The sequence below is a fragment of the Humulus lupulus genome, chromosome 5, assembly GCF_963169125.1.
Source record: "Humulus lupulus chromosome 5, drHumLupu1.1, whole genome shotgun sequence".
Taxonomy (NCBI): domain Eukaryota; kingdom Viridiplantae; phylum Streptophyta; class Magnoliopsida; order Rosales; family Cannabaceae; genus Humulus; species Humulus lupulus.
Window position 1 is genome coordinate 90,507,032 of NC_084797.1, and position 26,194 is coordinate 90,533,225.

Here is a 26,194-nt window from a genome sequence, read left to right on the forward strand (position 1 = left end):
GACTTGCCCCCAAGTCAGAGGCCAAGAACCCCAAGCCATAGGGGAGGCGGGTCGTGACTTGCCTCCTAAGGCCGCAGGGCATCCCCACATCAGAGAGCAACCCAGGTCTCACTCACCGTAGCGCCCCTGAGCTGGGTCGCGGCGCAACCCTTAAAACCTAGAAATTCTGGGTTTTCTCCAACCATTTCCAGCCAAGAACCACAAGGTTTCAAACCAATTATGCTCCCCACTTACAATTAAATCTCCAGAGCGAATTCAAGACTCAAACTATAGATTCTAAGCATACACAGGAACTCAGCATTTACACATGTTCTAAGCCTCAAAAATACTCAGCTCAATTCAGTGAATTAAAATTGAAATCTTACCTGAATTGATGTCCTAAAATCCTCAAAATCCTGTAGTTTCCTTTAACCTAGCCTTTCCTCAACTTGACCAACTCAATTTCAGCTGAGACCTTGAATCTCCTTCAACTTTCCTTCCTAGTTCCAAAGTACAATGAGAGGGAGAGATATGGGGAAAAACGTGCAAGGGAAGAGGGAGAGAAGAGAGTTTTGGGTCTTCCGTTGTGTCTAGTGAGTTATGTCCTCTTCTAGGACCTTAGCCGACCATACTCTTTACAACCACAAATGACCAAAATGCCCCCTTTGTTTTACTTAGCCCTTAATACTCTAGGGGAAAAATGGTTTTTTCTCCCCAGTTCCTACTAATTCCTCAAATGTTCCTACTATCTACCAATTAACCCCATCATGACTAACTAATTACCAATTACTTATGCAATATTTAATAAATCCCAAAATATTCTCTAAATTCCCAAAAATACCCCTAGGCTCCCACCGAGCCAGGTATTAAACCCCATTGTGACTATTTCGCTAATCCGCTCACTAGGACCGTCTCAAGCCATATGGTGCAAATATATTCACATAATAATGTGGTCTCAATAATTTATCACATATATTCACATTTATGTCCTTGACGGGCCAAAATTACAAATATGCCCTTATAAGCAATAAAGGGCCCACATGCATATCCAATACTCATAAACTTGCATATAATATATCCATATAATCATATTAATCATGCATGCCACATAATCATGCATTTAACCATTTTAAACATTCATATACCAATTACGCCCTCTCAGCACGCTAATCAAGGCCCCTACGCCCTATTAGAAATTTCGGGTTGTTACACTTTTACTACCCTTGAAGGTACTTCTAGATCGATACTGATTTCCTCGAGCTCTTCCAATGCTTGGAGCTCAGACTTGTCTTCTCCTAATCTTGGATTAATGTCATGTTCCTGGGCGACCTCATTACTTCCTTCCAGAGGTTCTTCCACCCCATGGGAAATTTTCATTACACGAGGCTCCTCTCCTCCCTCAATAACGATCATTGCTTGTTGCCCGGGTTGTGATTTTCCCTTCTTGGAAATTCTATTGCATTCTCTGGCAGCGAGCTAATCTCCTCTCACAATACATATACCTGAGGTTGAGGGGAACTTCATCGCTAGGTGTCAGTTCGAGGTGATAGCCTCAAAAATCATCAGCGCGGTTCGTCCCAAAATTGTGTTTTATGCTGCTGGACAATCTATTACGACAACTCAAGTATTTTAGAAATAGTTCGTGTATCATCCCCTAGCATGACTACAAGTCTTATCATCCCTATGGATGTTGTTCCTTCTCTAGAGAATCTGTATAGGGTCATTGATGTCGCCTTAAGATCGATTATGGAAAATCCCATCTTTTCTAGGGTGGACCTGAATAGCACGTTTACCAAGCTCCCATTATCAACCAATATCCTCTGTACTCTTTGATTGTCGAGCTGAACAGTTACCACCAGCTTATCATTATACGGGAACTAAACATGGCTAGTTTCCTCTTCCGTGAAAATGATTGGTTGTTTCTCCAACTGTTGTTGTTTTGATAACCTTTGCTCTGAAATAAATTCAGTACCATTGTGGTTTTTTGGCTCCTGTATGTATCTTTTTTGGGCCCCATTACTTGTGTCCGCCAAATGGGGTCCTCCGAAAATAGTGATTATATTCCCTCCTACTATTGGAGGGGAGACAAATTAGTTCCCCTGGTCTGTCTGAGCCCAGGGTTGACCGACCGGATTTTTCAGAACCGGATGAGTATTTTTCCAGTTGGCTGATTTGGAACTACTCAGTTTCAGGCATACTAGGCCAACAGTCCAACTCGGGTGAGAGTTTCGATCTCCGATGTAATTGTGATATAGACAGAACTTAGCATAGTCTCTTTTCTCCCTCTGGTGCCTTAAAGGCTCCGACTTCTTCCATGGAAGGCGGTTAGAGTTCTCCAGAAAAATATGCTCTCGCATATCGGTCAGGTCGGTGTAGGTAGTGTAGATGGGCTTAAAAATTTCTCCACGCTTGTTCTTTTATGTCCCATTCTAGTTGCCCTCACCAGTCCCCTTCCGCTTATTGTTCCCCGCCTGGTTATTCTGGGTAGCAGGTTGACTCGTAGCTGCAACATTTTCCAACACTTCAGCGGGATGAACAAGGGTTTGGCTGGTTCCTGTGACAGTAGATCGCGCCTCCTCCAGATTTATCCATTCCTGAGCTCGGCCCAGGAACTCATCTACACTCTTTACTCCTTTTCGTTGGAGTTCTTGCCAAAAATCACCTCCTACCATGATCCCTGTCCTCGTTGCCATGAGTTTAGAGCTATCATCAACATCTTTAGCTCGTGTTGCCACATTGGTGAACCGGTTCAGATATGCCTTTAGGGACTCACAAGGTTGCCGTTTTATGTTAGCCAGTGAATCGACCTCAACACGAGTTTCCTTCGAAGCTCAAAACTGTCTCTTAAATTCAGAAGAAAATTTCTTCCACGAGGTGGTTGAATGTCTTTTGCACTTGTTGAACCACTGTAACGCCCTGGATAGCCAAGACCGTTACATTTTGTGTTTATAAAGGTGCAAAACCAGCTAATCAAGTCATTTAATTTAAAACGTGTTACTGAAACTATAGTTGAACTAGGGGTAAAAGATTTTGGTCTCAAAAGTTGCATTTCTTATAAATAAACATTTTCTTTTTACATGGGATCCCAAAAGTAATAAGTTAAAGTCTGTTTACAAAAGATTCAAGATTTAAATACAATGATTAGCCACTCTAAGGAAAAAAAGACAGTTAAGCATTTCTCGTCCTGTTCCACTCCTCGGCCATGGCGGCCGAATAGCTGACTATGTACATTCAGCCCCGCAGCTCTCCATCTCAGGGTGGGTCCAACTAGCCTTTTCCTTTACCTACACTCGTGAGCCAAGGCCCATCAAGAAAACACAATAACAGAGCATAATCATTCAACAGACAATCAGATAACTCATACCGCATAAGCATGTACTCAACAGTCTAAGCATTCATGTTAATCAAGTACTCAGCATACCAAGTATATCATTTCATATCAATAATCATTCCACATATGATAACTAGGGTTAACGCCCTTAGGTCGCACCCTCTATTTATCCCACTGACTCTGGCCCGCTTAAACCGAGCTCAATAAATATTAAGTTGTCCTCAGCTACCAGTAGCCGAGTCGTGCCCTGTGCGCAAGTATAATTTACGGCACCCTTAGGTCGTTTATCACATGTCCCATGGCATAATACAATCTATAACATCATACAGATATAGGGAGCTCTTAGTCCCATCAAAACACATAACCGGGTGCAATTTTCTTACCTTTGATTTGCTAGCTTTGTTCAATTTGATCCTCAAGCACGATCCCGTCCGAGCCCTAGCGTACACCTAGTCACAGCCATAGATCATAATCATCACCAAACCTCAATTCCAAAACCTAGCCTCGGGACCAATCCCGAGTCCTCGGGAAGCCCTAATTACACCAAATGAGGTGGTGGAATCAAACCCTGAACCTTCGGGCAAAAACCCTTGAAAATAACCCAAAAACCCCTTTCTGGAACTAGGGTAGTGCTACAGCGCTCTAAGGAGAGCGCTACAGCACTACAAACAGAACCTAAAATGCCCCTGACCACACAGCCTAGCGCTACAACGTCCAGTGACTAGCGCTGTAGCTCTAGTCATAACACAGCAAACCCTGCATTTTCCTCCTTCGATTTTCCCCAAGCCAAACCTTACCAAAACTCTTCCAAACTTCAACCAAATATAAAAACAAGCCTACCAACATCTCCAACTCACCCCACTCATCCCAACCACACATAACTCAATCACATGCACCCCAAATCAAGGAAATCATCATAGCTGAACCTAAAGCTCATAAACTCAAAAAAAAAAAACAACAACTAAAATCACAGAACCTTACCCAGAATTCCTTACCTTTGATGGGTGAGCCCAACCTAGGTTATTCTCCACACTAGCTTAGCCTTCACCTCCTCAAAGCTTCAGCCTCAACTCCCTAGAATTCCCACAGAATTCTGCTTAGAAAACCAATTCAACACCAATACCAAGAACTGAATATTAACCTCAAAGTCTTACCTCAATTGATGAGCAACCTCAACTAGTTTACCCAACTTGATCAAGACCCCAAGTATACAATCTCAGCCTTAAGTTCCTTTGGATTCTAGCCTCAAATTTCCAGACCGTTCTTGAAAATTACCCTGCTTTTCTTTCCCTTTTCCTTCTCTTCTTTCTTTTCTTTCTTTCCTTCAGACTTCCAGCTCTTTCTACACAATCCACTAAGGCATAAAGCCTGGACATCACTTAACACCTATCCTTTAAAAGCCAAATGACCATAATACCCTCCCATTATCCCTAAGCCTTTAAATCAACCTAGGGGCATTTTGGTCATTACACCCAATTCCCGCTAATTCCTGGAGTGTCTCTAATATTTACCACTTACTTCCCGACACCTAACCAATCACCAATTATATTCCTCAACATCAAAATGGACTCCAATATATTCCCTAAATTCCCATAAATACCCCTAGGCTCGCCTCGAGCCGGGTATAAATCCCCGCCGTGACTTTTTCGCTAAATCGCTCACTAGGATCGTCTCGAGTCACGGATTAAAATTTTATCCACATAATAATGTGGTCTCGACAATTTATCACATATATATATAGTTAAGCCCTCAATGAACCAGAATTACGATTATGCCCTTCTAACCTAATCAGGGCCTACATGCATACTAGTACACAGTCATGCATCTCAGATAATCAAATAATCATATAATATGTTTTTAATCATTAAATCACATATAATCCAGTTATGCCCTCCCTGCACACTAATCAAGGCCCTTAAGCCTTATTAGTAAACTTGGGTCGTTACAACTACATTCTGGCGGGTCCGGTCAGAGTTGTGGGGAACTAGATACACCTTAAGTCAAACCCGACATTGTGGGCCATCATTAACGTATTAAACGATAACTCCACAATGCCTTAGGCAGCTCCTCGGGACAGGCACCTTTAGCCTGTTCTAGCCTCTTCTTTAGGGTGGCCTTAATCGTCTTGTTGATAGCTTCCACCTGTCAGTTGGCATGTGGGTGGGCTACAGAGGAAAATTTCTTCATGACTTCATGTCTTTGATAGAAGTCTGCGAACACCTCATTGTCAAATTGGAAGTTGTTGTCAAAGAATATCTTTCTCAGAAGCCCGTAGGAGCAAACGATGTTCTTAATGAAGAACTCTAGCGCCTTCTTGGAAGTGATTGTAGTGAGAGGTTCAACTTCGACCCACTTCATGAAGTAGTCGACCACCACAATAGTGTACTTCACTCCCCCTTCCAATGGGAAAGGACCCGATAAAGTCAATCCCCCCAACTACGAAGGGCCAAGGACTTGTCATCTGGGTGAGCTCATTTGGCGGAGCACGGGGTATGTTGGCGAAGCGTTGGCACTTGTTACACTTCTTGACGTAGTCCATCGCATCATTATTCATAGTGGCCTAGAAGTACCCTTGTCTTAAGATTTTCTTGGTGAGGCTCGGCCCCCCACGTGGTCCTCACAAAAGCCCTCGTATACTTTTCAGCAGCTTCTGAGCTGCTTTCTTGTCCTGCAGTAACTCTCCAAAGACTAGGTACTTGACAATAGGCTTCATCCATCTGTCCTGAGGCTGGACTGCTTTTACCTCCACAGGGGCTGAGATGCTGGGAGCAACCAAGTAGTTAATTGGGACAACATTGATCATCTCAGTGTCCTTGGTGGTAGAAAGCTTGGCCAGGGCATCAACATTAGAATTATGTTCACTTGGCACTTGTTGGATGGAAAACTTTTTGAAGTTGTGTAGCATTTCCTAAGCCTTGGCTAAGTAAGCAACCATCTTTGTCCCCTGGGTGTGGTACTCTTCGAGGACCTGATTCACTATGAGCTGAGAATAACTGAAGATCTCAATGCCCTCGACCTAGAGCTCTAGGGCCACTCGGAGTCCAGCAATGAGAGCCTCATTGTTTGAGGCGTCAAACCCAAACCTTAGCCCTTCAGGGGATACCAAGATTAGGCCCGCTCCTGCTCCATTCTTTTTTGAGGACCCATCTTCATACAGCTTCCACGTGGGCCTGACCACTGAGGCATTCCCGGGTCGCTCATGTACTCCCATGCACTCAATAATGAAATATGCTAGTGTTTGTTCGTCGATGACAGTCCTTGGGTGATAAGTGATGTCAAACTTACTTAGTTCAACGACCCACTTGAGGAGTCTCCCTGAGGATTCTGGCTTCTAAAGGACTTGTTGCAAGGGCTGGTTAGTGAGGACCTTACTGGGATGTGCTTCGAAGTAAGGCCTTAGCTTCCGAGAAGCAACTTCATCTCGAATCTGCAGAGGGCTGAGAACACTTCTGCCAAATCTCTCACGTGGTCAGGGGTTGTTCTAGATTTTACTGGCACGTTGTCTACATAAACCTCCATGTTCCAACCCAGCTAGTTCTTGAACATCCAGTTTACCAATCTATGATAGGTAGCACCAGCATTCTTGAGCCTGAAGGGCATCAATTTGTAGCAATATACCCCTTTGTCAGTCCAGAAGCTGGTGTACTCTTGTTCTGCAACATGCATGGATATTTGGTTATATCCGAAGTACGCGTCAATAAAGGACAAGATCTCATACCCAGAGGTAGCATCGACCATCTGATCGATCCTGGTCAAAGGAAAAAATTCATTTGGGAAAGCTTTGTTGAGGTCAGAGAAATCTATACAGGTCCTCCAAGTGTCTTTGGCTTGGGCACCAGGACTAGGTTAGACAACCGCCTCAAGTACTGAGCTTCACGAACGAACCCGTTCGTGAGGAGCTTATCCACCTCCACCTTTAAAGCCAGTGCTCGGGACCAGTCAATCGTTCTCCATTTTTGTTGTATTGGAGAAATGTTAGGATCAATGTTCAAGGCGTGGCAAATGATGTTCGGGTCAATGTCTGTCATGTCGAAGTCAGACCAGGCAAAGACGTCTTGATTGTATTTTTAGACATCCACCTTGAGATCTATCCTGACCTCCGCTTTTCTCTCTGGGATGGAGGCGTTAAGGATCATCTCCTCTATCTCTTCCATGAGCTCGATAGCCCTTTCTTCCTAAACTCAGGGGTCCAACTCATTGGACTCCCTTCCCTCTTAAATAGCCTGGACCTCCATCTCCTTCCAAGGAGGTTGTTCATCAACTGTTGCCTCAATTACCATTACTGGGTGCTTGAGGGACACATTGTAGAACTGCCTTTTGGTCTCCACGGATTGTGCTTACTTATGCCTCAATGGGGAACTTCATGCACATGTGGCTTATAAAGGTGACAGCTCCAAATTCTACTAGGGTCATACGCCCCAGGATGGCGTTGTACACGGAGGAGCATTCCACGACCACAAAGGTGCAATACTTGTAGGCCTGGCGAGGCAAGTCTCCAAGTGTCACTGGAAATTTAATTTGCCCCATCGGAATGAGACCTTCTCCTGAGAATCCGTAAAGAGTGGAGGTGCAAGGGGACAGGTCACCCATGGTCAGCCTAATCTTTTCGTAGGCTGGTTTAAATAGGATGTTCACTGAACTCCTATTCCCCACTAGGATCCGAGCCACTATCTTGTTGGAAATCTAGCCTTCAACCAGCAAAGGGAAAATGTACCCTCCGAGCATTATCCTCAGAGAAAGTGATGACTTGGTTAGTCATTTGAGGAATCTATGCTAGTAACTGGGTTAGCGTTAGCACTTCATCGTCATGGTTTGGGGCTTGGGTGTAACGACCTCCTAATCTAGGGATGTTACACTGTGTATTAAAATTAGTGCTTAACTTGTTGAATGAGTCATTTGGATTGAAAATGTGTAATTGAAACTAAAACAAGGTTGAGGTACTAAAATTTTGGTCAAAAGTCAACCATTCCATTGAAAGAGTTTGAGTTCGATACATGGGATCCCAAAAGAGTTTAAAACTGTTACAGATTATAAATGAATACAAAAGCCGACCTAAGTGTCAAAATCAAGGTCCAACCCTAGTTTCGACAGATATCCTCAGTCGTGGCAGTCGAGCAGGCTGCATATGTACACCCCTCCCCTGAAGCTCTCCAACTCATGGCTGGTTTAGCTTTTCCTTTCCAAGCTTTTCAATCAAATATAATCGATAAACCCTAGACTTATATGATGAGCTTTCCAACCAGATATGCATTCATCATTTAGTACAGATATGCATAGCACAGTTAAATGTAACGCCCTACTTCCTTAGAGCCGTTACTAAGTGAGTTTTTAAGACAAAATAGTGTGCAATGAACTCGCTAACCGAGGTTTTGAAACAAAAGTGTGACTAATTAAAAGTTAAGGCTGTAATCTTTAAAAATGCGTTGTTTCAATAAAAACTTCAAGTAATAAACATTTGGGATCCCAAAATAATGTTTGAAAGCTATTTACATCTTGAAATAAGTTTACAGTTGATCAGTTCTAAAATCATAGATTATTACAGCCATTTTCAAATAAACCCCCAACCAAAGCAGTCGGGCAGGCCAAACATGTACGCGTCGCTTCACGCTCTCCGTACTCATGGTTGGTTGACTCAGTCATTGCCCTTACCTGCAACACAGAGCACCCGTGAGCCGAAGCCCAGCAAGAAAACTCATGCAGAACATAACATATGCAGTTTATACAGTTTATCATAACAGATCATCCACAGATAAACAAGTCAACCATTAGACTAAGCAAACACGGCCAAGCCGCCCCAGAGCCTTACCGAAGCCTGGGGTATCGGTTCACACCGCGAGGATAACTCATGTATCCCTTGGGTCCCACCCTGAATATAGCATAACACATGTATCCACCGGGCCCCGCCCTGACTATAGCATCCCATGTGCTAGGTGTTACTTTCGGCCCCACGGCCGCCCCGGCCTACGCCGTACTCGGCCCTTGCCGTTCATTTCATCATAATCACACATATAGTACATTCAAAATAAACATTCACACACATCACGGTTCATTTAAGGTTAAGCATTTGCACGTAATACAATCTGGGGCCATGCCCTATAATCACACAGTGGGGCCATGCCCTAAACTCGGGTGTTACGGTTTTCTTACCTGCATTCCGAGCCTCCTGATGCACTAAAGCCGCGAGCATGGTCCTCTAGCACGAGCCTCACCAACAACCTAGTCACAACACACAAGAAACATCCCTCATTACTAATCAACCCAAAACCACTTCCCGAGACCAATCCCGCACTCTCGGGACCTCTAAAACCTTAAAACAACACCCCGGAGACATCCCCCGAACCCCCGGAGCAAAGGCCTAAAATTGCCAAAGAATGTCAACCTGAAATTTGCCTTGTGCCGTGGCACAACTTTCTTGTGCCGCGACACCCATCAGTCAGAGGCTCCCTTGCCGCGGCACGAAAAACCTGTGTCGCGGCACGCCTTCGCAGACCCAGAATTCTGGGTTTTCTCCTGCGTTTTCTCCGAGCTAAAACCTTCCCAAATCAACCCAAACTCACACCCAAGCCCCAAAACCAACTCAAGACTCCAAATAAACCATCCAACAACCCATAAACATCACCAAAGACATCTAAACACCCAATCAAATCCCCAAAATCCACATCCTTGATTTCAATTTCAGAAAAATAAAAACTCAAACATCAAACTTAACCCATGCTCAAATTCTTAACCCATAACATAATCAAGCCTTAAATGTGTATAAAATTCCTTACCTCATATGGAGAATCCATCCCTAAGCTTCCTTCATCTCCTAGGTCTCCAACTTCTCCTTCTCTTCTTCTTCTTCTTCTTCCTCATGCCCTAGCTTTTTTCCTCTCTTTTCTCTTCTCTTCAAACTCTATCAAGACCAAAATGGTTAAGCCCCAAACCGTGTACCCCATAAAACCAGCTGCCATTTATCTAATTCCCAACCAAATGACCATTTTGCCCCTCCTTGCCTATCCTTTCCCAACTAAACCTCAAGGGCACTTAAGTCCTTTCATTTCTATTTCATATCTACCATTTTCTTTCTAAAACTTGTTCCTCTCAGCAGTAACTAATGGTTACCCAGGTTACTAAATCTCCAATAGCCATTACCCGCTAAATCTCAACTTAACCATAAAATTCCCAAAGTACCCCTGGGCTCCTCCCGAGCCGGGTATAGAAATCTCGTTGTGACCCTGAAGTTAACTAGCTCTCTAGGACCGTCTCGGCACGTGCATCACAGTAATACAACCACACCCACGTGGTACAATTCACAGAATACAATTATCACCTATCAATACAGTTATGCCCAACATGGCCAAAATTACAATTATGCCCTTCTAACACGATCCGGGCCTACATGCATACTAGTAAACATAGCCATGCATCTCAGTTAAACAAATAGCCAAATAACATGCTTTAAATCATAACCATGCATTTAATTCATAAAAACACACATAAATCCCCAACCTGCCCTCCTGGCACACTAATCAAGGCCCTTAAGCCTTATTAGCGAATTTGGGTCGTTACATTAAACATGTTAAATAAAATATACTAAGCATGGTTATAACCATGTACAATAACCGGGCCAAGCCCTAATCACAAACCGAGTGCAGTTTTCTTACCTCAAATCCTTAACGAGACACATATAACGACCGTGAGCGCGGCCCTTTCCTCTCGAGCCTAACGGTGCACCCTAGTCACAACCAAAACAAGGTACAGCTATTAAGAAACGAATCTATAAAATCTACTAAACCAGGTGGTAGAATCATTCCCAAGCCCTTAGGTTTGGGTTTCCATAACCCAAAACCTAATTTCTGACTTTTCTCCAGTTTGAGTGGCAGCGCCCCCCACTGAGGGTCATGGAGCTCAACTAGTCAGGGAGCCCCAAGCTCAAAACCATAGGGCATGCGCAACGGTGCCACCCGCCTAGCATCGCAATGCCAAGGCAGTTCGAGGAACCTCCTTGCCTCACTGAGTTCATGTGGGTCGCAGCGCCTCAAGAACAATGCCACGGTGCAACCCTGTGAACCCAGAATTCCAGCGATTTTAAGAATTGCAAATCCTATCTAAAACCATCCCAAAACACGATTTTAACCAATTTCGACCACGGAAATGGTCTCAACAACTCAAAAACATAATAACCCACTTTAAAAGAAATAAAAACTTCATTAAAACTCAGAATTCAATAAAACTTCAAAAACCAAAACTAAAATCTCAAAGACTTGAATTTAACTATGTTAAAATCAATTCCTAGCTGTTTCCAGCTTACAAGCTTTTAATCTCAACTACAGCTTCAATTGCCTAAAAACTCAAAGAATGAAGAGTTTTTCTTCAAAATTTCCAAAGCACTTAGAGAGAGAGAGAGTGAGAGTGAGAGAGAACATGAACTAGGAGAGAGAGAGATTTTTCAATTTTGAGTTAAGTTAAGCCAATGGTCCAAATGACCAAAATATCCCCACTCACCTAAATCCCTCTCAAAGCCCCTCAAGGGTAAACACATCATTTTGCTCTCTAATCCCGCTCTATACTCAAAATTTCCAGATAATTCCACTAAACCTGGAATATCACTATTTTTACCAAAATATACAAATCATACTCCAATAAGTCCTGGTAAGTCACCAAATTACCAAAATACCCCTTGGCTCACCCTGAGTCAAGTATAAATCACCGTTGTGACTAAATCGCTATCTTGCTCAAAAGGATCGACTCCTGCCGAATATCTCAAATCTATCCACTTAAGAATGTGGTCTCAATCATCTTATCATAATTATTCCCTCAGTGAGTCTAAATTACAATTATTCCCATTTAAATCAAAGTGGGCCTGTTTCGCACATTTAATACACCTAAACATTCTTAATTAGATATATCATAATATAACTCGTGCAATTCACACAATCACATAAATATCCAATTAAATCACATAATAATAAAATAATTCAATCATGACCCCTAATCAAGGCACTAAGCCTTATTAAAAACTTTGGGACGTTACAACTATCCCCTCCTTATAGAAATTTCTCCCTCAAAATTTACCTGAACAACTCGGGATACTGATCCCGCATGTCTGATTCTAATTCCCAGGTCGCTTCCTCGACCTTGTTGTTCCTCTATAATACATTAACCACATATATGATTTTTTCCCTCAATACTTTATCCTTTCTATCCAGGATTTGAACTGGTTGATCCTCACAGGACAAGTCTGTCTCAGCTCTAGATCCTCATAACTCAAGACATGAGTTACATCTAACACATATTTCTGAAGCATCAAAATATGGAATACTTTATGAACCCTTGACAACGATGGGGATAGAGCCAACCTATAGGCTACCTGAACAATCCTCTTCAGAATCTCAAAAGGTTCCACGAACCTGGGCTTCCTCTGCTCATGATAAGCTTAGCTTCCTAGGTCATGCTCAGTGAGCCTACTTACGCCAGCTTTGACACTAAGCTTGCTCTGCTAATGATAGGCTTAGCTTCCTAGGTCATGCTCTGCGAGCGACTATCCAGCGAGGAGACCCATCTATGCTCCCCAAATGATTGGAGACTATATTCACTTGTCCATGCCAGCGAGCAGGTACACCTCGGGAAGCGAAATTACTAAATTAAAATTTAGAATACAAGTAGTTTCTATGAATTTCATCTATCGTGTGTTGTACACACGATTTCCATTAATTGTGCTCAGAGGCTACAAAATGACTACAAAACTTAGAAAATACATTGCTTATACTATTGGTAATACCGCCATAGGTGTTTGGCATTCCAGGCGTGGGGCACTAACTCCCCACCTAGTCAGGCTAATTTGTATGTCCCTGGACACATGATGCTCTCAACTTGATACCGACCTTCCCAGTTAGGGCCCAATACTCTAGCACCAGGATCTTGGGTGGCTAAAAAGACTCTTCGCAACACCAAATCTCTGACCTCGAACATCCTATCCTTCATTTTAAATTTGAAATAGCTTCTACTTTTTTTTTTGTAGGATGTTACTCGAAGCTATGAAGCTTCATGGAGCTCCTTCGCAAAGTCCAGAGATTCTCATAGTAAAGTATGGTTCGTAGTCGGATTGTACGTATCTCGTCGATACGTGGATATTGTCGCCTCGACTGGGAGCATGGCTTTGTATCCATAGGCCATGGAGAATGGTGAGTATCTAGAAGAGGCCCTAGTAGTGGTGTGGTAGGTCCACAATGCTTTAGGCAGCTCTTCGGGTCATGTGCCTTTCGCCAGTTCTTGCCTCTTCTCTAGGGTGGCTTTAACCATCTTGGTGACAGGTTCCACCTGTCTATTTTCTTGCAGGTGGGCTATGGAGGAAAAGCTCTTCATAACTCCATGCCTTTGACAGAAGTATATGAACAGCTCATGTAACGTCCCAAAAATGCTAATAGGGTTTAGTGCCTTGATTAGTGTGTCGGGAGGGCATAATTGGATATATGTGTGATGTATTGATTAAATGCATGAATATGTGGCATGCATGATTTATATGATAATATGAATATATTTATAAGCATTTTTATGAGCATTAAATATGCATGTGGGCCCGTTCTTGTTTATAAGGGCATATTTGTAGTTTTAGCTCGTTAAGGGCATAAATGTGATTATATGTGTTAAATGGTTGAGACCACATTATTATGTGGATATATTTGCAGTATACGGCTCGAGGCGGTCCTAGTGAGCGGATTAGCAGAATAGTCACAGTGGTGTTTAATACCTGGCTCGGGGTCAGCCTAAGGGTATTTTTGGAACTTAGAAAATATTTTGGGGTTTAATGAGTAACGAGTAAGTGTTTGTTGATTAGTTGGGCATGTCAGAAATAATTGGGAATTTGTAGGACAACTCGAGGAATTAGCGGGAAATGGGGTAAATGACCATTATGCCCTTATGGGCAATAAAGAAGCTGAGTTAATTTAAGGGGTATTTTGTCTTTGGGTTAAAGATATACTCAGATACTTTAGGAAATGACCAGAATCATTAGGAATACTCTCAAACAATCTCTCTCCCTCTCACTCACGTTCACTCTCTCTCATTTCTTGTGCTGTGAAACTGATGGAAACCCTTGAAGAGAAAGCTTGGTTTAAGCTAGAAATTTTTTTGGGAATTAAAGCTTAGGAATTGAAGAAATGAGTAGGAAATCTGGGGAAAACTAAGCTAGGAACAGTCAAGGAATCTATGAGGAGTTAAGCTATCAATTGTGGTAAGACTTTAGATTCTAATTATTGAATTCAGGTTGGGTTTGAATTTGTTTAGGGGTGCTTGGTTTGGTTTCTGAATTTGGGGCTTAAGGGAGATTGAACTAGTGTTATAGGTTGTTTGTGTATTGAATGATGAGGTAATATTGGGAGTTTTTGGACCTATTTTGGCTTGAGTGCATGTTTGGGGTCGAATTCTAGGGCTATGAGTTAGGAAAATATGCAGAAACCCCAGGGATTTCTGGGTTCATGGGGACGCACCACGGCTCGCATGCCCCAGAAGGCCCTGGGGGGGCTGCTGACTTGTGGGTGCATCGCGACGCTAGGGTGCAAGCCGCGACCCGCCTTCCCCCTAGAGTAGGAGGTTGACACCTCTGACTTAAGGCGCACCACGACCCTTAGGGCCAGGTCGCGGCCCGCCTAGGCAGCCATAGTCTAGGTTAGTTTTTAGGCGCGGGGGTTTTAACATAAGCGCTCGGGATGAATTCTACTACCGAGTTCAGTAGAATTTGAGGTCCCGGAGGTTAGTATTTGTTTCAAAAACATTTAATTGGATTAGATTTTGATAGATATCTATTTTCGCTTTTGACTAGGGTTACCATCAAGGCTCGGGATTGAGGATCGTGCTCGGAACTGCTTCTTATCCTTTGCTCAAAACTCGAGGTAAGAAAACTACACCCAAGTTATGGATGGGACTAAGATTCTCTGTAAATGAGCATTTGTGTTATGTAATTTGAATATTTGTTATGTGTGATGTCAAAATACGACCTAAGGGAGCTGGGGCTAATCCTAAGCGTACTGAACTGTAACGACCCCACATTTGTTAATGAGGCTTAAGGGCCTTGATTAGTGTGCCGGGAGGGCATTATTGGGTTAAATGTGATTTGAATGATTTTATTGAATTAAATGCATAATTATATGATTAATAATGCTTGTATGATTATATTGGTATTAATGTGGTATGTATATATGATAATTGTGAGAACCACATTATTATGTGGGTAGGTCAGCAGAACATTACTTGAGGCAATCCTAGGGCTAGTTAGCGGGGAAAAAGTCACAACAGGGCTTAATAGCTGACTTTGGATAAGTCAAGGGTATTTTAGGTATCGGGTAGTTATCTAGACTATCAAGTTATGAAAATAAATATATGGAGATATATTTAAGGTTAGGAAGTCTAGGCGGGAATATTGGGGGATTTTACCGTTTTGCCCTTGGGGACGGTTCCGGCACCCCGAGCCTTGGGATTAACTTAACAAATAAGACAAACTTAAGGGAACATATAGAAAGAAATAAACCGACTTTATTTCTTAGCTTACTCACTTCTCTCTCAAGGAAACTAGGTGAAAACCATAAGGGAAAAAACAGGGAATATCTGGGATTTCAAGCTGGGGAATCTCTGAGAATTGAGGTGGGGATTTGAAGCTAAGTTCAGAGTTTAACCAGGAGATGATTAACCAAGGCTAAGGTAAGGATTAAACTATGTTCTTGAGGTTTCAATTTTGAGTTTTCAGCTGGGTATTGAGGAGGTTTCAATTTTGATGTTTAAGGGAAAAATTAAGGAGAAAAGCTTGGGAATTAGTTTGGATTTGGCTTGGTGAAGTGGTTCAACAGAAATGGTAAGTCTCAATTTGTAATTTAGAATTTTTAATTTGAGTTTGAATGGCTGGTTTGAGTGTTTATAGCTCTTGAGTTTCAGAAATTGAAAAGAGAATTTTGGTGTGTGTTAGGCTGGGTTTTCTGTGGAATTATGTTGTTTAAGTCATGCTAAAAGTGTTGTGATTGTTGGGTGTTGAAGTAGGGAGCTTAAGGGTAGTTTTGGCTAAGGTTTCAAGCCTAGAAATGGTGGGAATTCTGGGTTCGAAGGGAAGGGCCGCGGCATTGTACTAGAGCGCTGCGGCCCTAGGATGAAGATGAGCCAAGAGGGCTCGGCCAAAGGTGAGCGCCGCGGCGCCCAAGGCAAGGGCCGCGGTGCGTGTCCTCTTTCAGGGGTGGCTTTGGTTCTATTTTGAGGGCAGGACCGCAGCCCTTGGGTGCACACTTGAACTTTTGAGGATTTTAGGCATGGGAGTATGGTCTAGAATGCTCGGGATCGATCTCACCACCATGCTTGGTGGGATTCGGATTCCCGGAAGTTAGTTTTGTAACTAGAAACCTATATTTTAATATTAATGGAACCCTATACTTTGGTTGTGACTAGGTGATAAACGTTTAGGCTCGGGAATGGATCGTGCTCGAGGAGCGTTGCTCGTAATCTAAAACCGTAAAGATTAAAGGTAAGAAAACTGCACCTGGTTGAATATATGTGACGGGACTAAGGGTTCCCTATTGTGAATGCTTAAAAAGATGTTATTATGCCATGTAAGCTATTTAGTGAACCAACGGAATAAGGGTGCCAAGGGTTACATTAGCGCACAGGGCGCGGCTTGACCACTGGTAGCCGAGGACAGCTTAATATGCACTGAGCTCGGTTTAAGCGGGCCACAGTCAGTGGGATAAACAGTGGGTGCGGCCTAAGTTGCCGGCCCTGATTATTATGTGATATGAATGTTGTAAGTGCTTGATTGCATCCATGATTCTGAATATATGCTAAGTGATATTAATGTGGATTATTTAATGAGAGTTCATGCTTGGTGAATTTTACTGTCTGATATCATTGATTGTGTTGCATTTCATGTTTTCTTGCTGGGCCTTGGCTCACGGGTGCTACATCTTGCAGGTAAAGGCAAGGGTATGCTTGATCAGCCTTGATTGGAGAGCTCTGCGAGCGGAATGTACATAGCCAGCTGCTCAGCCACCACTGTAATGCCCCGAATTCTCCAATGTGGTTTAATCGCGGGATTAGTAGGTCGGGAGGGCCATATTTGTTTAAGTATGCCATTAACTGATATTATGCATGTATATGTGAATTATATCATAATATGATGTTAAATGCATGCATGTGAGTCCACATTTTAATTACAGGAGTGTGATGGTAATTTGGCCCGTTGAGGGTATAATTGTATATTTGTATGCATGTCGGTGATATGTGTTGAGACCACATTATAATGTGGGTTTGTTCGAGCTATTCGGCATGAGGCGATCTTGGATTATTGATTAGCGGTTTAGTCACAACAGGTTTAAGTTCGGGGCTCGGGTTGAGTCTCGGGATAAATTTTATGATTACAGCGTTACCGGGAGTTAAAGGGTAACGGGATATGAATTATTGGTGTTCGGGATTATTGAGAATAGCGGGAATTGGAGAGCGTTAATTATGATTAACGAGATAAGTGGAAAATACCAATTTTTCCCTTGGGAGCCTTTAGAAACTTTAAATTGACCTAGGGGTAAAATGGTCATTTCACCCCTAGGATAGTTATAACCATTGTTGGCTGAGAAAGAGGTAGAAAACAGAGCAAGTTTCTAAGCTTCTCCCGTACCTTCTTTTCTTCATCTTTCTTTGGGATTTTTGAATCATTCTTGAGGATTCAAGCTTGGGAAGCAAGCCTTGGTAGTTTGGGAGAGTGTTCCACCCTTGAAGCGCATCATAAGCTGAACTTTGGGTAAGTTTCTAACCATGGAATTCTTTGGGTTGCCTTGTTTTGGTTCTGTTTTGCAGTTGTGATATCTAGTTTGATATCTTGGTCTTGTTGGGAGTTTTGGCTAGGGTTCCTATGGTTGGGATGTTTGGGATATGTTGAGATGGTTTTTGGGTTCATTTGGCATCAAAAATGGGATTTGGAAGCTTTTGAATCAGGTGGGAATCGAAGGAGATGAAGAAGGTTGGTTCAGGGGAGTTCTGGTCTGGAGGAAGCACTATAGCACCCACCCTAGGGTGCTACAGTGCTCCTCAGGAGGCTTTTGGGCATGTTGGAGGTTCTGAGAATAGCGCTGGGGCGCTAGGGGTCAGCGCTGTAGCGCTACCATGTTCCTTCAAAGTCCCATTTTGAGTGTTTTTAAGGGTTTTTGACTTGGGGTTTCAATCCTTAAGGCCCGGGATCGAATCTACTCAACGTGTGGGCATGTTTCGAGGTCCCGAGAGTGGTGCTTAGGTTAAGACCCTATCCATGTTGATTCTCATTAATGGAAGTTACAATTGGTTGTGATTAGGTAACCGCTGAGGAACTAAAAGATCGATCGTTCTCAGGAGTCGTCCTTATATTATTTCTCACTTGAACCTGAGGTAAGAAAACTGCACCCTGTGTATATATGACATGCATGATTGTTATTGAGGCATGTTGGTTGATGAATGTGGACATGGATTGCATATTAAATGCTAGTGAATGTTGATTACGTGTATATGGCACTGACTAGTCAGGGACACTGACCTATGAGTCAGAAACGGCATAAGCGTCCTGAACGCAGGGCCGAATGAAGATTAGATCTAATCGATATCAGCGTTGAATGGCTCTAAGGCATTAACACTGGACCGACCCTAAGGTCGATGAACTTATAAGCACTTGGCTAGTCTAAGACTAGTTACTAAGAGCCAGGGCATAAGGCCCAGGTGACTGCTTGTCACATGGCTAGGGAATGATGTTCCAAGGTTATGACTCTATGGTCATGAGGAAGGTTATGTTGGTGACCAGTCACCATGCACCTATCCTAGTTAAGCTAATGAAAGGTTCACTTACCTGTTAAGCCCCGGTGACCCTATCTTCACAAGGCTAAAGGGAACAAAACCCACTTTAGTGACTTTTCTAATTGTCACTCCTCTATCTTGGACTGAAAGTCTTGAATGATTATTATGATCATCGTTGATGTTATACTCATGCATTATTGTGTTTTCTTGCTGGGCTTTGGCTCATGGGTGCTATGTGGTGCAGGTAAAGGGAAAGAAAAGCTCACCCAGCCTTGAGTGGAGAGCTTAGGTGGTGATGTGTACATATGCGGCCGCTTGACCACCATGGCCAAGGAATTCTCAGAGGGACTAGGGGTCTACCCTATTTTTGCCGCTTAGGCCGGGTTATGTATTTTGAAACAGTAGTGGCCATCTTGTATAATGAACAACTTGTAAATGTTTTGAATAGCTCATGAGCAGTTTATATACTTAATAAAATATATCATTTACTCTTTATTGTTTTTCACCTTAACCTGCTAATAACACTTAGAACACATTTTAAACCAAAGGACTCGGGTAGCGGGTCAAATTTTCGGTTCACCGATCACCGTAACTGTTTTGGGGTAACCAGGGCATTACAGCCACAGTTGAGGTTTAGGCAAGGACGCAAAACCCAGAGATTGTCTATTTTGCCTTAGTATGGCTAACCTTTGTTTATGTTTCTTTTTGGAAGTCTGTAAATCAACTTTTAACTCTATTTCTTTTGGGATCCTGTGTATATAATAGATTAATTATATAAAGCGAGTCTTTTAAGACCAAAACCTTTTTAACCCTAGCTCATACATGTTTAATGACACATTTTCAAATTAATGACTTGATTAGCAAGTCTTGCACCTTTATAAGTACACAGTGTAGCGGTCTTGGCTATCCAGGGCGTTACAACTTGGTATCATAGCCTCCTAGGTTTAAGGGTTCCTGAAGACAGGCTAGACATGTACATTCGCTGCCAAAGACAAGCTCAAATCGGGGTTCAGTAATGTGTATATGTGTTTATGTGCTTATGTGCCTGAAATGAGCTATGAATGTTGTTAATTGCTGGATTATTAGGAAGCATGAGATACTGATAGGGCTTGGCCCTTGACTGTTGAGTGAAAATATTGGGCATGTTTATTAGCATCGTCGTGCACGTAAATGAATATATGGATGATTAATTGTATATTGTGCATGGATGAATGCTTTTTTTATAGCTATTGTGTAAGGAGATTGGAGGCGTGCTTATTAGCAGCCAGTGCATGAGAATGGATGCTTATATATTGATTGTTTGTGATTGGTTATGCTCTATTGATGGATCTTGGAGAATTTTTTACCCTGTCATCATGGTCTGACTGTCGAGTCGTTATTTGCAGATTGACTTGGATAGCTATGTGTCCAAGAAAATCTACACAACTAGCCGGCACTAGGTCTGGGACCGGGAATGATGACCAGGGCCAGAATCCTCCGCCAGTCCCTGAGAACTGGCAGCAGTTGATGGCAGACATGCAGGCTCGATTACAGAGTCAAGACGAGCAGGTCCGTATTCTGTGACAGCAGGCTCCATCAGGGAGTGCTGCCCCTATTGTACCACCTAAAGTGGTACCGGTTGTGCAGTCTGGGGAGGTTGGTAACAGATGGGAGCCGTTGTATGAGCGGTTCAGAAAATAGCAACCCCCAATCTTTAAGGGTGGACCAGATTCGTTGAAAGCCGAGCAATGGCTAACTATGATCACCACAATTCTGGATTTTATGAGAGTAGAGGGCCATGATAGAGTGCTTTATGCCACTTATATGTTGAGAGAGGATGCCCGCATCTGGTGGGAGGTGGCATCGCAGACCAGGGATGTTACTACTTTGAGTTGGGAAGGTTTCAGAGACTTGTTCAATCAGAAGTACTATAATGTTGCTGTTAGAGCAGCAAAGGATAATGAGTTTGTGAGTCTTGTGCAGGGCAATATGACTGTTACTGAATATGCCCTAAAGTTTGATAGGCTTGCGAAGTCTTCTCCAGATCTTGTGCCTACTGATGCTGCTAGGCAAAATTGATTTATTAGAGGGATTAATGCTATGATAGCCCGGATGTCAGGATCACAACGGTACCTGGAGGAACAACTTATGCCCAGGCCGTTGAGAAGGTTCTTACCGCTGAGGAAGCGGAGAACAAGATATGGAGGGAAGGTGCGGTGAGGCGCGAGGGCCGCAGAACGGTGCCTCCTTATTTTGGGACAGGTAGGGGCGGAAGCCTCAGTGACTGCAAGAGAAAGGCTCCAGACACTTCGACCGCAGCTGGTCCTGATAGGAGGGGTCGGGGTGGTCAGGGTGGCCGACAGGGTGGCGGTGAGGCATGGCGGACCTATCCAGAGTGCCCGAGGTGTAGAAGACGCCATCTGGGCAAGTGCCGAGCCAAGGCATGCTTTTTGTGTGGGGCAGTAGGACATCTCAGGAAAGACTGCCCAACGGTGAAGAAAGGTAAAGCAGGAAAGGTGGATAGCTTGACTCCAGCTCGAGTATTCACCTTGACTCAGGCAGAGGCAGAGGCTAGTCCCTCGATTGTGACAGGTCAGCTTTCTAGTGCTGGCTTTCCTTTTAAAGTATTGATTGATTCTGGTGCTACACATTCTTTTGTTTCTAGTAGGGTGATTGATAGATTGTTGATAACTCTACAAAATAGAGTTATTTTACCACTTTTTATATGCTAATTGTTGCTTAGTTCTTGAGTTTTTAATTAACTTATTAAGATTTTATGTAATTTTTAATTTATTAATCTTATTGTAGTTTTATAGATTTTTATATGTTTTTATAGATATTTTATTATAATATGTGTAATTTAATTATATGAAATTTGTATTGTTAAGTTAGAAGTTAAAAGTGTAATTCTTTTGAACTTAAATGCTATATTAAATTAAATTATAATCAATATTTTCAATGAATTAATATGATTTATTTATAATTGAAGAGATTTGATTATTATTTAATTTAATTTTTTTTTTATGGTGTAGGAATTGTTGTATCTTTGTTGTGTTTTGAAAATAAAGAAATAAATAATGACATTTTCAAGGAAAGGAATGAGCAAAATGGCATAGAAGCCCAGTCGGCCCAGCCATTCGGCCCAATTCCTCCTGCCCAGGCCCAGCCCGCCTGTCCCCTGGCCCAGTCCGCCTGCCATCTTCAGCTCTCCAGTTGCACTTCACGCCCATTCAGCTGCACTAAAGCTTCAGCCTTCACGTGACCAGCCAAGCACTCAGCTGAAGCTTCTTCCCTTCAGCAAGTTTCAGCTTTCACGTGACCCAGCAGCAGCAATTCTTCACCATTCAGCAAATTTCAGCAAGCCCAACCGGCCCATCCACCCATTCGCCCAGCTCCAAGGCCCACGTTGGCCCAACCTCCTCACTCCAGCAGCTATCCCACAGCCTCTGCCAGGCCCAGTGAGCCCAGCCGAAACCGCCTGGCACCAAGCAGCCACCAGCAGCCTAAATGCTGCATTTTGTCACTTTTTAGCCTAAAAATGTCTAAGTGTACCAATTGTCCCCTAGGTTCAAAATGCCACTTTTCACCCATTTTCTACATAATTTTTACCCCAAAATCATCATCACTCCTACAATTTACCCCTATTTTACCATTTATTATTAATTTAATCAATTTACTTAATTTAAATTGATTATCTTAATAATCTCATTTTGGCTATAAATAAGGGTTTTGAAGACCATTTTTTGGGGTGCTTAATTTTTTGGTTACCATCTTTTTCTCTCATTTTCTCTCTACCATTCTCTCTTCCATTTGGGTTTTTCAAGAGCATTTTGCAAGTATGTATGTCATTTATTTTGTAATTTCTATTCTAGTTATGTGCTTCTAATCTTTTTCATAAGATTATTAAGATCATGATGAAGCAACTTGTAACTAGGTAATATTTATGTTGTATGTTGATTTCCCTTGTAATGCAACAAAGTCTATGGATTTTTCTTCTTCATATATTTCTTTCATCTTAAATATCTTGTATTTTAGATTGTTAGAACATTTTTACACTTTGTTCTTCATTAGTGCATAAACATAATATTCTTTGTGTAAGATGTGTCATTAAATTGTACACATCCATGCTTAGAACAAAAATATTATGTTTTGCCTTATAAATAATGTTCATTGATTTATTTGTTATTTCATTAGATTGATTTACACTAAATGCTTTGAAATTATAATTTTGAAAAGTGAAGAAAAATCCTATCTTTTTATAAGAAAATTGTGCTTAAAATTATAAATATTTTTGGAAAATGATAGTTTAAATTATTTTAACTATCACTAAAACTTGGGAATCAATATACTAATAAATATTATTAAACTTACATTTTGTGGATTCTAGTATCTTAATAATCTTTTCTTTTAATACTTATTTTCAACTCATTATTGGTTTATTTTCATTATCTTAAAAAGCTTTATTTTTCAATATTTCATTTTATGTTCATACTATTAAAACTTATCAATCTTTGGAACTAGGTTAGAATTTATTACTTTTGATTTAAAATAGTTTCATTTTCGATTTTAGACAACTCCTTTGGGTTCGACATCCTTGCTTACGATCACTATTCTATATGGACGATTCGTGCGCTTGCGATATATAAATTTTTAAACATACCCGTTTAGGGTCCATCAAGTTTTTGGCGCCGTTGCCGGGGAGTTGCAAGAGAAAAGAAACGAATTTATCTCAAGGTTAGTGAATTCTTCTACTAGTTATTTTAATTTTTGTTACACTTAAAAAAAAAAAAATATATATATATATCTTTAAAATCTAAAAAAAAAAAAAAGATAAAAAGAAATTTGGGACGGTTCAACCACCCATAAAAAAAATATATACTTATATTTATATTTATTGTTTTTTTTTTAGTTGACGGCACTTGTGCCTCCTATCTATCCTTTTAATTTTTATAGTCGATGGCACTTGTGCCTCCTAATTTTGTTATAATTTTGTTGTAATTTTATTTCTTTTATATCTTTGTTAATTGATGGCACTTGTGCCTCTTGACATTTGTTGTAATTTTCTTTATTTATATTGTTGTAATTTTTATTTTATTTAATTTCCGCAAATTACTAGTTGATGGCAATTTTTGCCTCCTAGTCCTCTATCTTATGTTTAAGTTGATGGCACTTGTGCCTCCTCGTTTTTACCTTAATTTTGTTATGGTTGATGGCATGTTATGCCTCCCTACTCTTGTCTAAATTTTAGTCTTATTTAATTTTTGCCTTATTTTTCTTTGTCTTCTTTAATATTTTAGTGTAATATTGTGAAAAATACTTGAAAAAAAAAAGAGAAACCTAAATCTTGTCCTTTCACCATAAGCAATTCTTGCTTAAAGGAAATTTGAACAAAATTCCCATCCGCCTCTACTAATTAACCTCGGGGAGTTGTTAGTAGTGCGCGAGTAAGTGGAATCAAATAGGCCTGGGGACAAGTAAACCATAAGAATTATATTGTTGTGAAATCTCTAAAAATTCTAAGTATGCTCTGTGGTTGCGGTTTTAACTGATCTTCCACATCAGAAAATTGTTTGTTTGAGATTATCCTTGTTGCCTTGTTTGTGAAAATTGTATGCATCATTGGGAACGTAACTCTAAAAAACGATTAGTAAAAAGACGTTTATCTTTGTTTGAAATTGAAAGTGTCAGTAAAAATTTGAGCATCATGGAACCTATTGCTAATATTGTTGATGAAAATGTTGTGCCTGAAAAAACTTTGCTTGAATATTTTGCGCCTATTTCATCTAATGCTCCTTCATGCATTGTTTTACCTACAACTTCTGCTACTCATTTTGAGCTTAAACCAGCAATCATTCAATTGTTGCCATCTTTTTATGGGTTAGATAGAGAGGATCCTTACATGCATGTCAAAGATTTCTTAGAAATTTGCTCAACATTTAAATTTCAAAATTTTTCTGATGAGTCGGTCAAACTAAGATTGTTTCCTTTTTCATTAAAAGACAAATCAAAAGCTTGGTTAAATTCCCTTCCCACGGGGTCTATAACTACATGGGATCAACTTTATAATAAATTCTTACTGAAATTTTTTCCTATGTCTAAAACTGATAGTCTAAGGAGAGAAATCTCCGAGTTTTTTCAAAAAGATAATGAAGAGTTTTATGAATGTTGGGAAAGATTTAAAGATTTATTATTAAAATGTCCTCATCATGGTTTTGAAAAATGGAGACTTGTAAAATATTTTTATGATGGTTTGACTCCCTCTAATCGTCAAATGATTCAATCTATGCATACTGGAAAATTTTTAAAATTTCAAGGACAAGAGGCGTGGGACGCCCTTGAAGATTTATCTGTCAATTCACAACAATGGAATTATTTTGATCCTAGGTCTAGGTCAACTAATTCACCAAAAAGAGGAGGAAGGTATGAAGTAAAAGAAGAATTAGACTTAAGAACATCCTTAGACAAATTAGCGAGAAAAGTAGAAGCTTTAGCCATAAGCCAAACTATAAACTCTCCAATTCAACCTAGAAAAGATATTTGTTCTATATGTTCTAGTCCTTGCCATAATGCCCAATCATGCCCTTCCTACCAAGAAGCCTTTTCTGAGGAGGCCAATGCTCTTCATTCTTATGGGAAACCAAATGATAGCCCATTTTCGTCCACCTACAATCCAAATTGGAGAAACCATCCAAACTTTTCATGGAGACAAAACCAACCCCAAATGAATCAAGGGCACCAATACAACACACAAAACCAAGCTCATGCCCCACAAAATCAACCATATCCGCAACAAAGAAAACCTTCCTTAGAAGATACTTTACAACAATTTATGCAATCCACCCAACAAATCCTACAAAATCAATCTCAATCTATTACCAAACTCGAGACACAAGTAGGACAACTCGCCACTGCTTTAGCTGATAGAGAAAAAGGAACATTCCCTAGTCAACCTATCCCTAATCCAAAAGGTCAATATGAGATAGGAAAGTCTAGTCATAATGGAGAAGTCAAATCAATTTCAACTCTTAGGTCTGGAAAGAAAATTGTCAAACCCGATTACATACCCGAGGTTGAAAAAGAAAAAGAAAAGAGTCAGCCTTCTAGTTCTAATCTTAATGACTCATCAAACAAAGA

At 41.2% G+C, this 26,194-nt stretch overlaps 1 protein-coding gene and 1 non-coding gene across 2 annotated transcripts in view; one reads left to right on the plus strand and one right to left on the minus strand.

The window, feature by feature from the left end:
* LOC133779290 (uncharacterized) overlaps positions 1–26,194 on the plus strand; it is a gene marked incomplete at its 3' end in the record, with an annotated part of 66,669 nt that overhangs the window by 36,763 nt on the left and 3,712 nt on the right. Inside the window, exon 3 of the mRNA XM_062219267.1 lies at positions 25,636–26,151. Coding sequence (XP_062075251.1) covers positions 25,636–26,151 — 516 coding nt within the window. The remainder of the gene's footprint in view (positions 1–25,635; positions 26,152–26,194) is intronic.
* Positions 25,167–25,273, minus strand: LOC133780905 (small nucleolar RNA R71). Its single transcript, XR_009869712.1, has one exon. It is a non-coding gene; the product is annotated as a small nucleolar RNA R71 (small nucleolar RNA).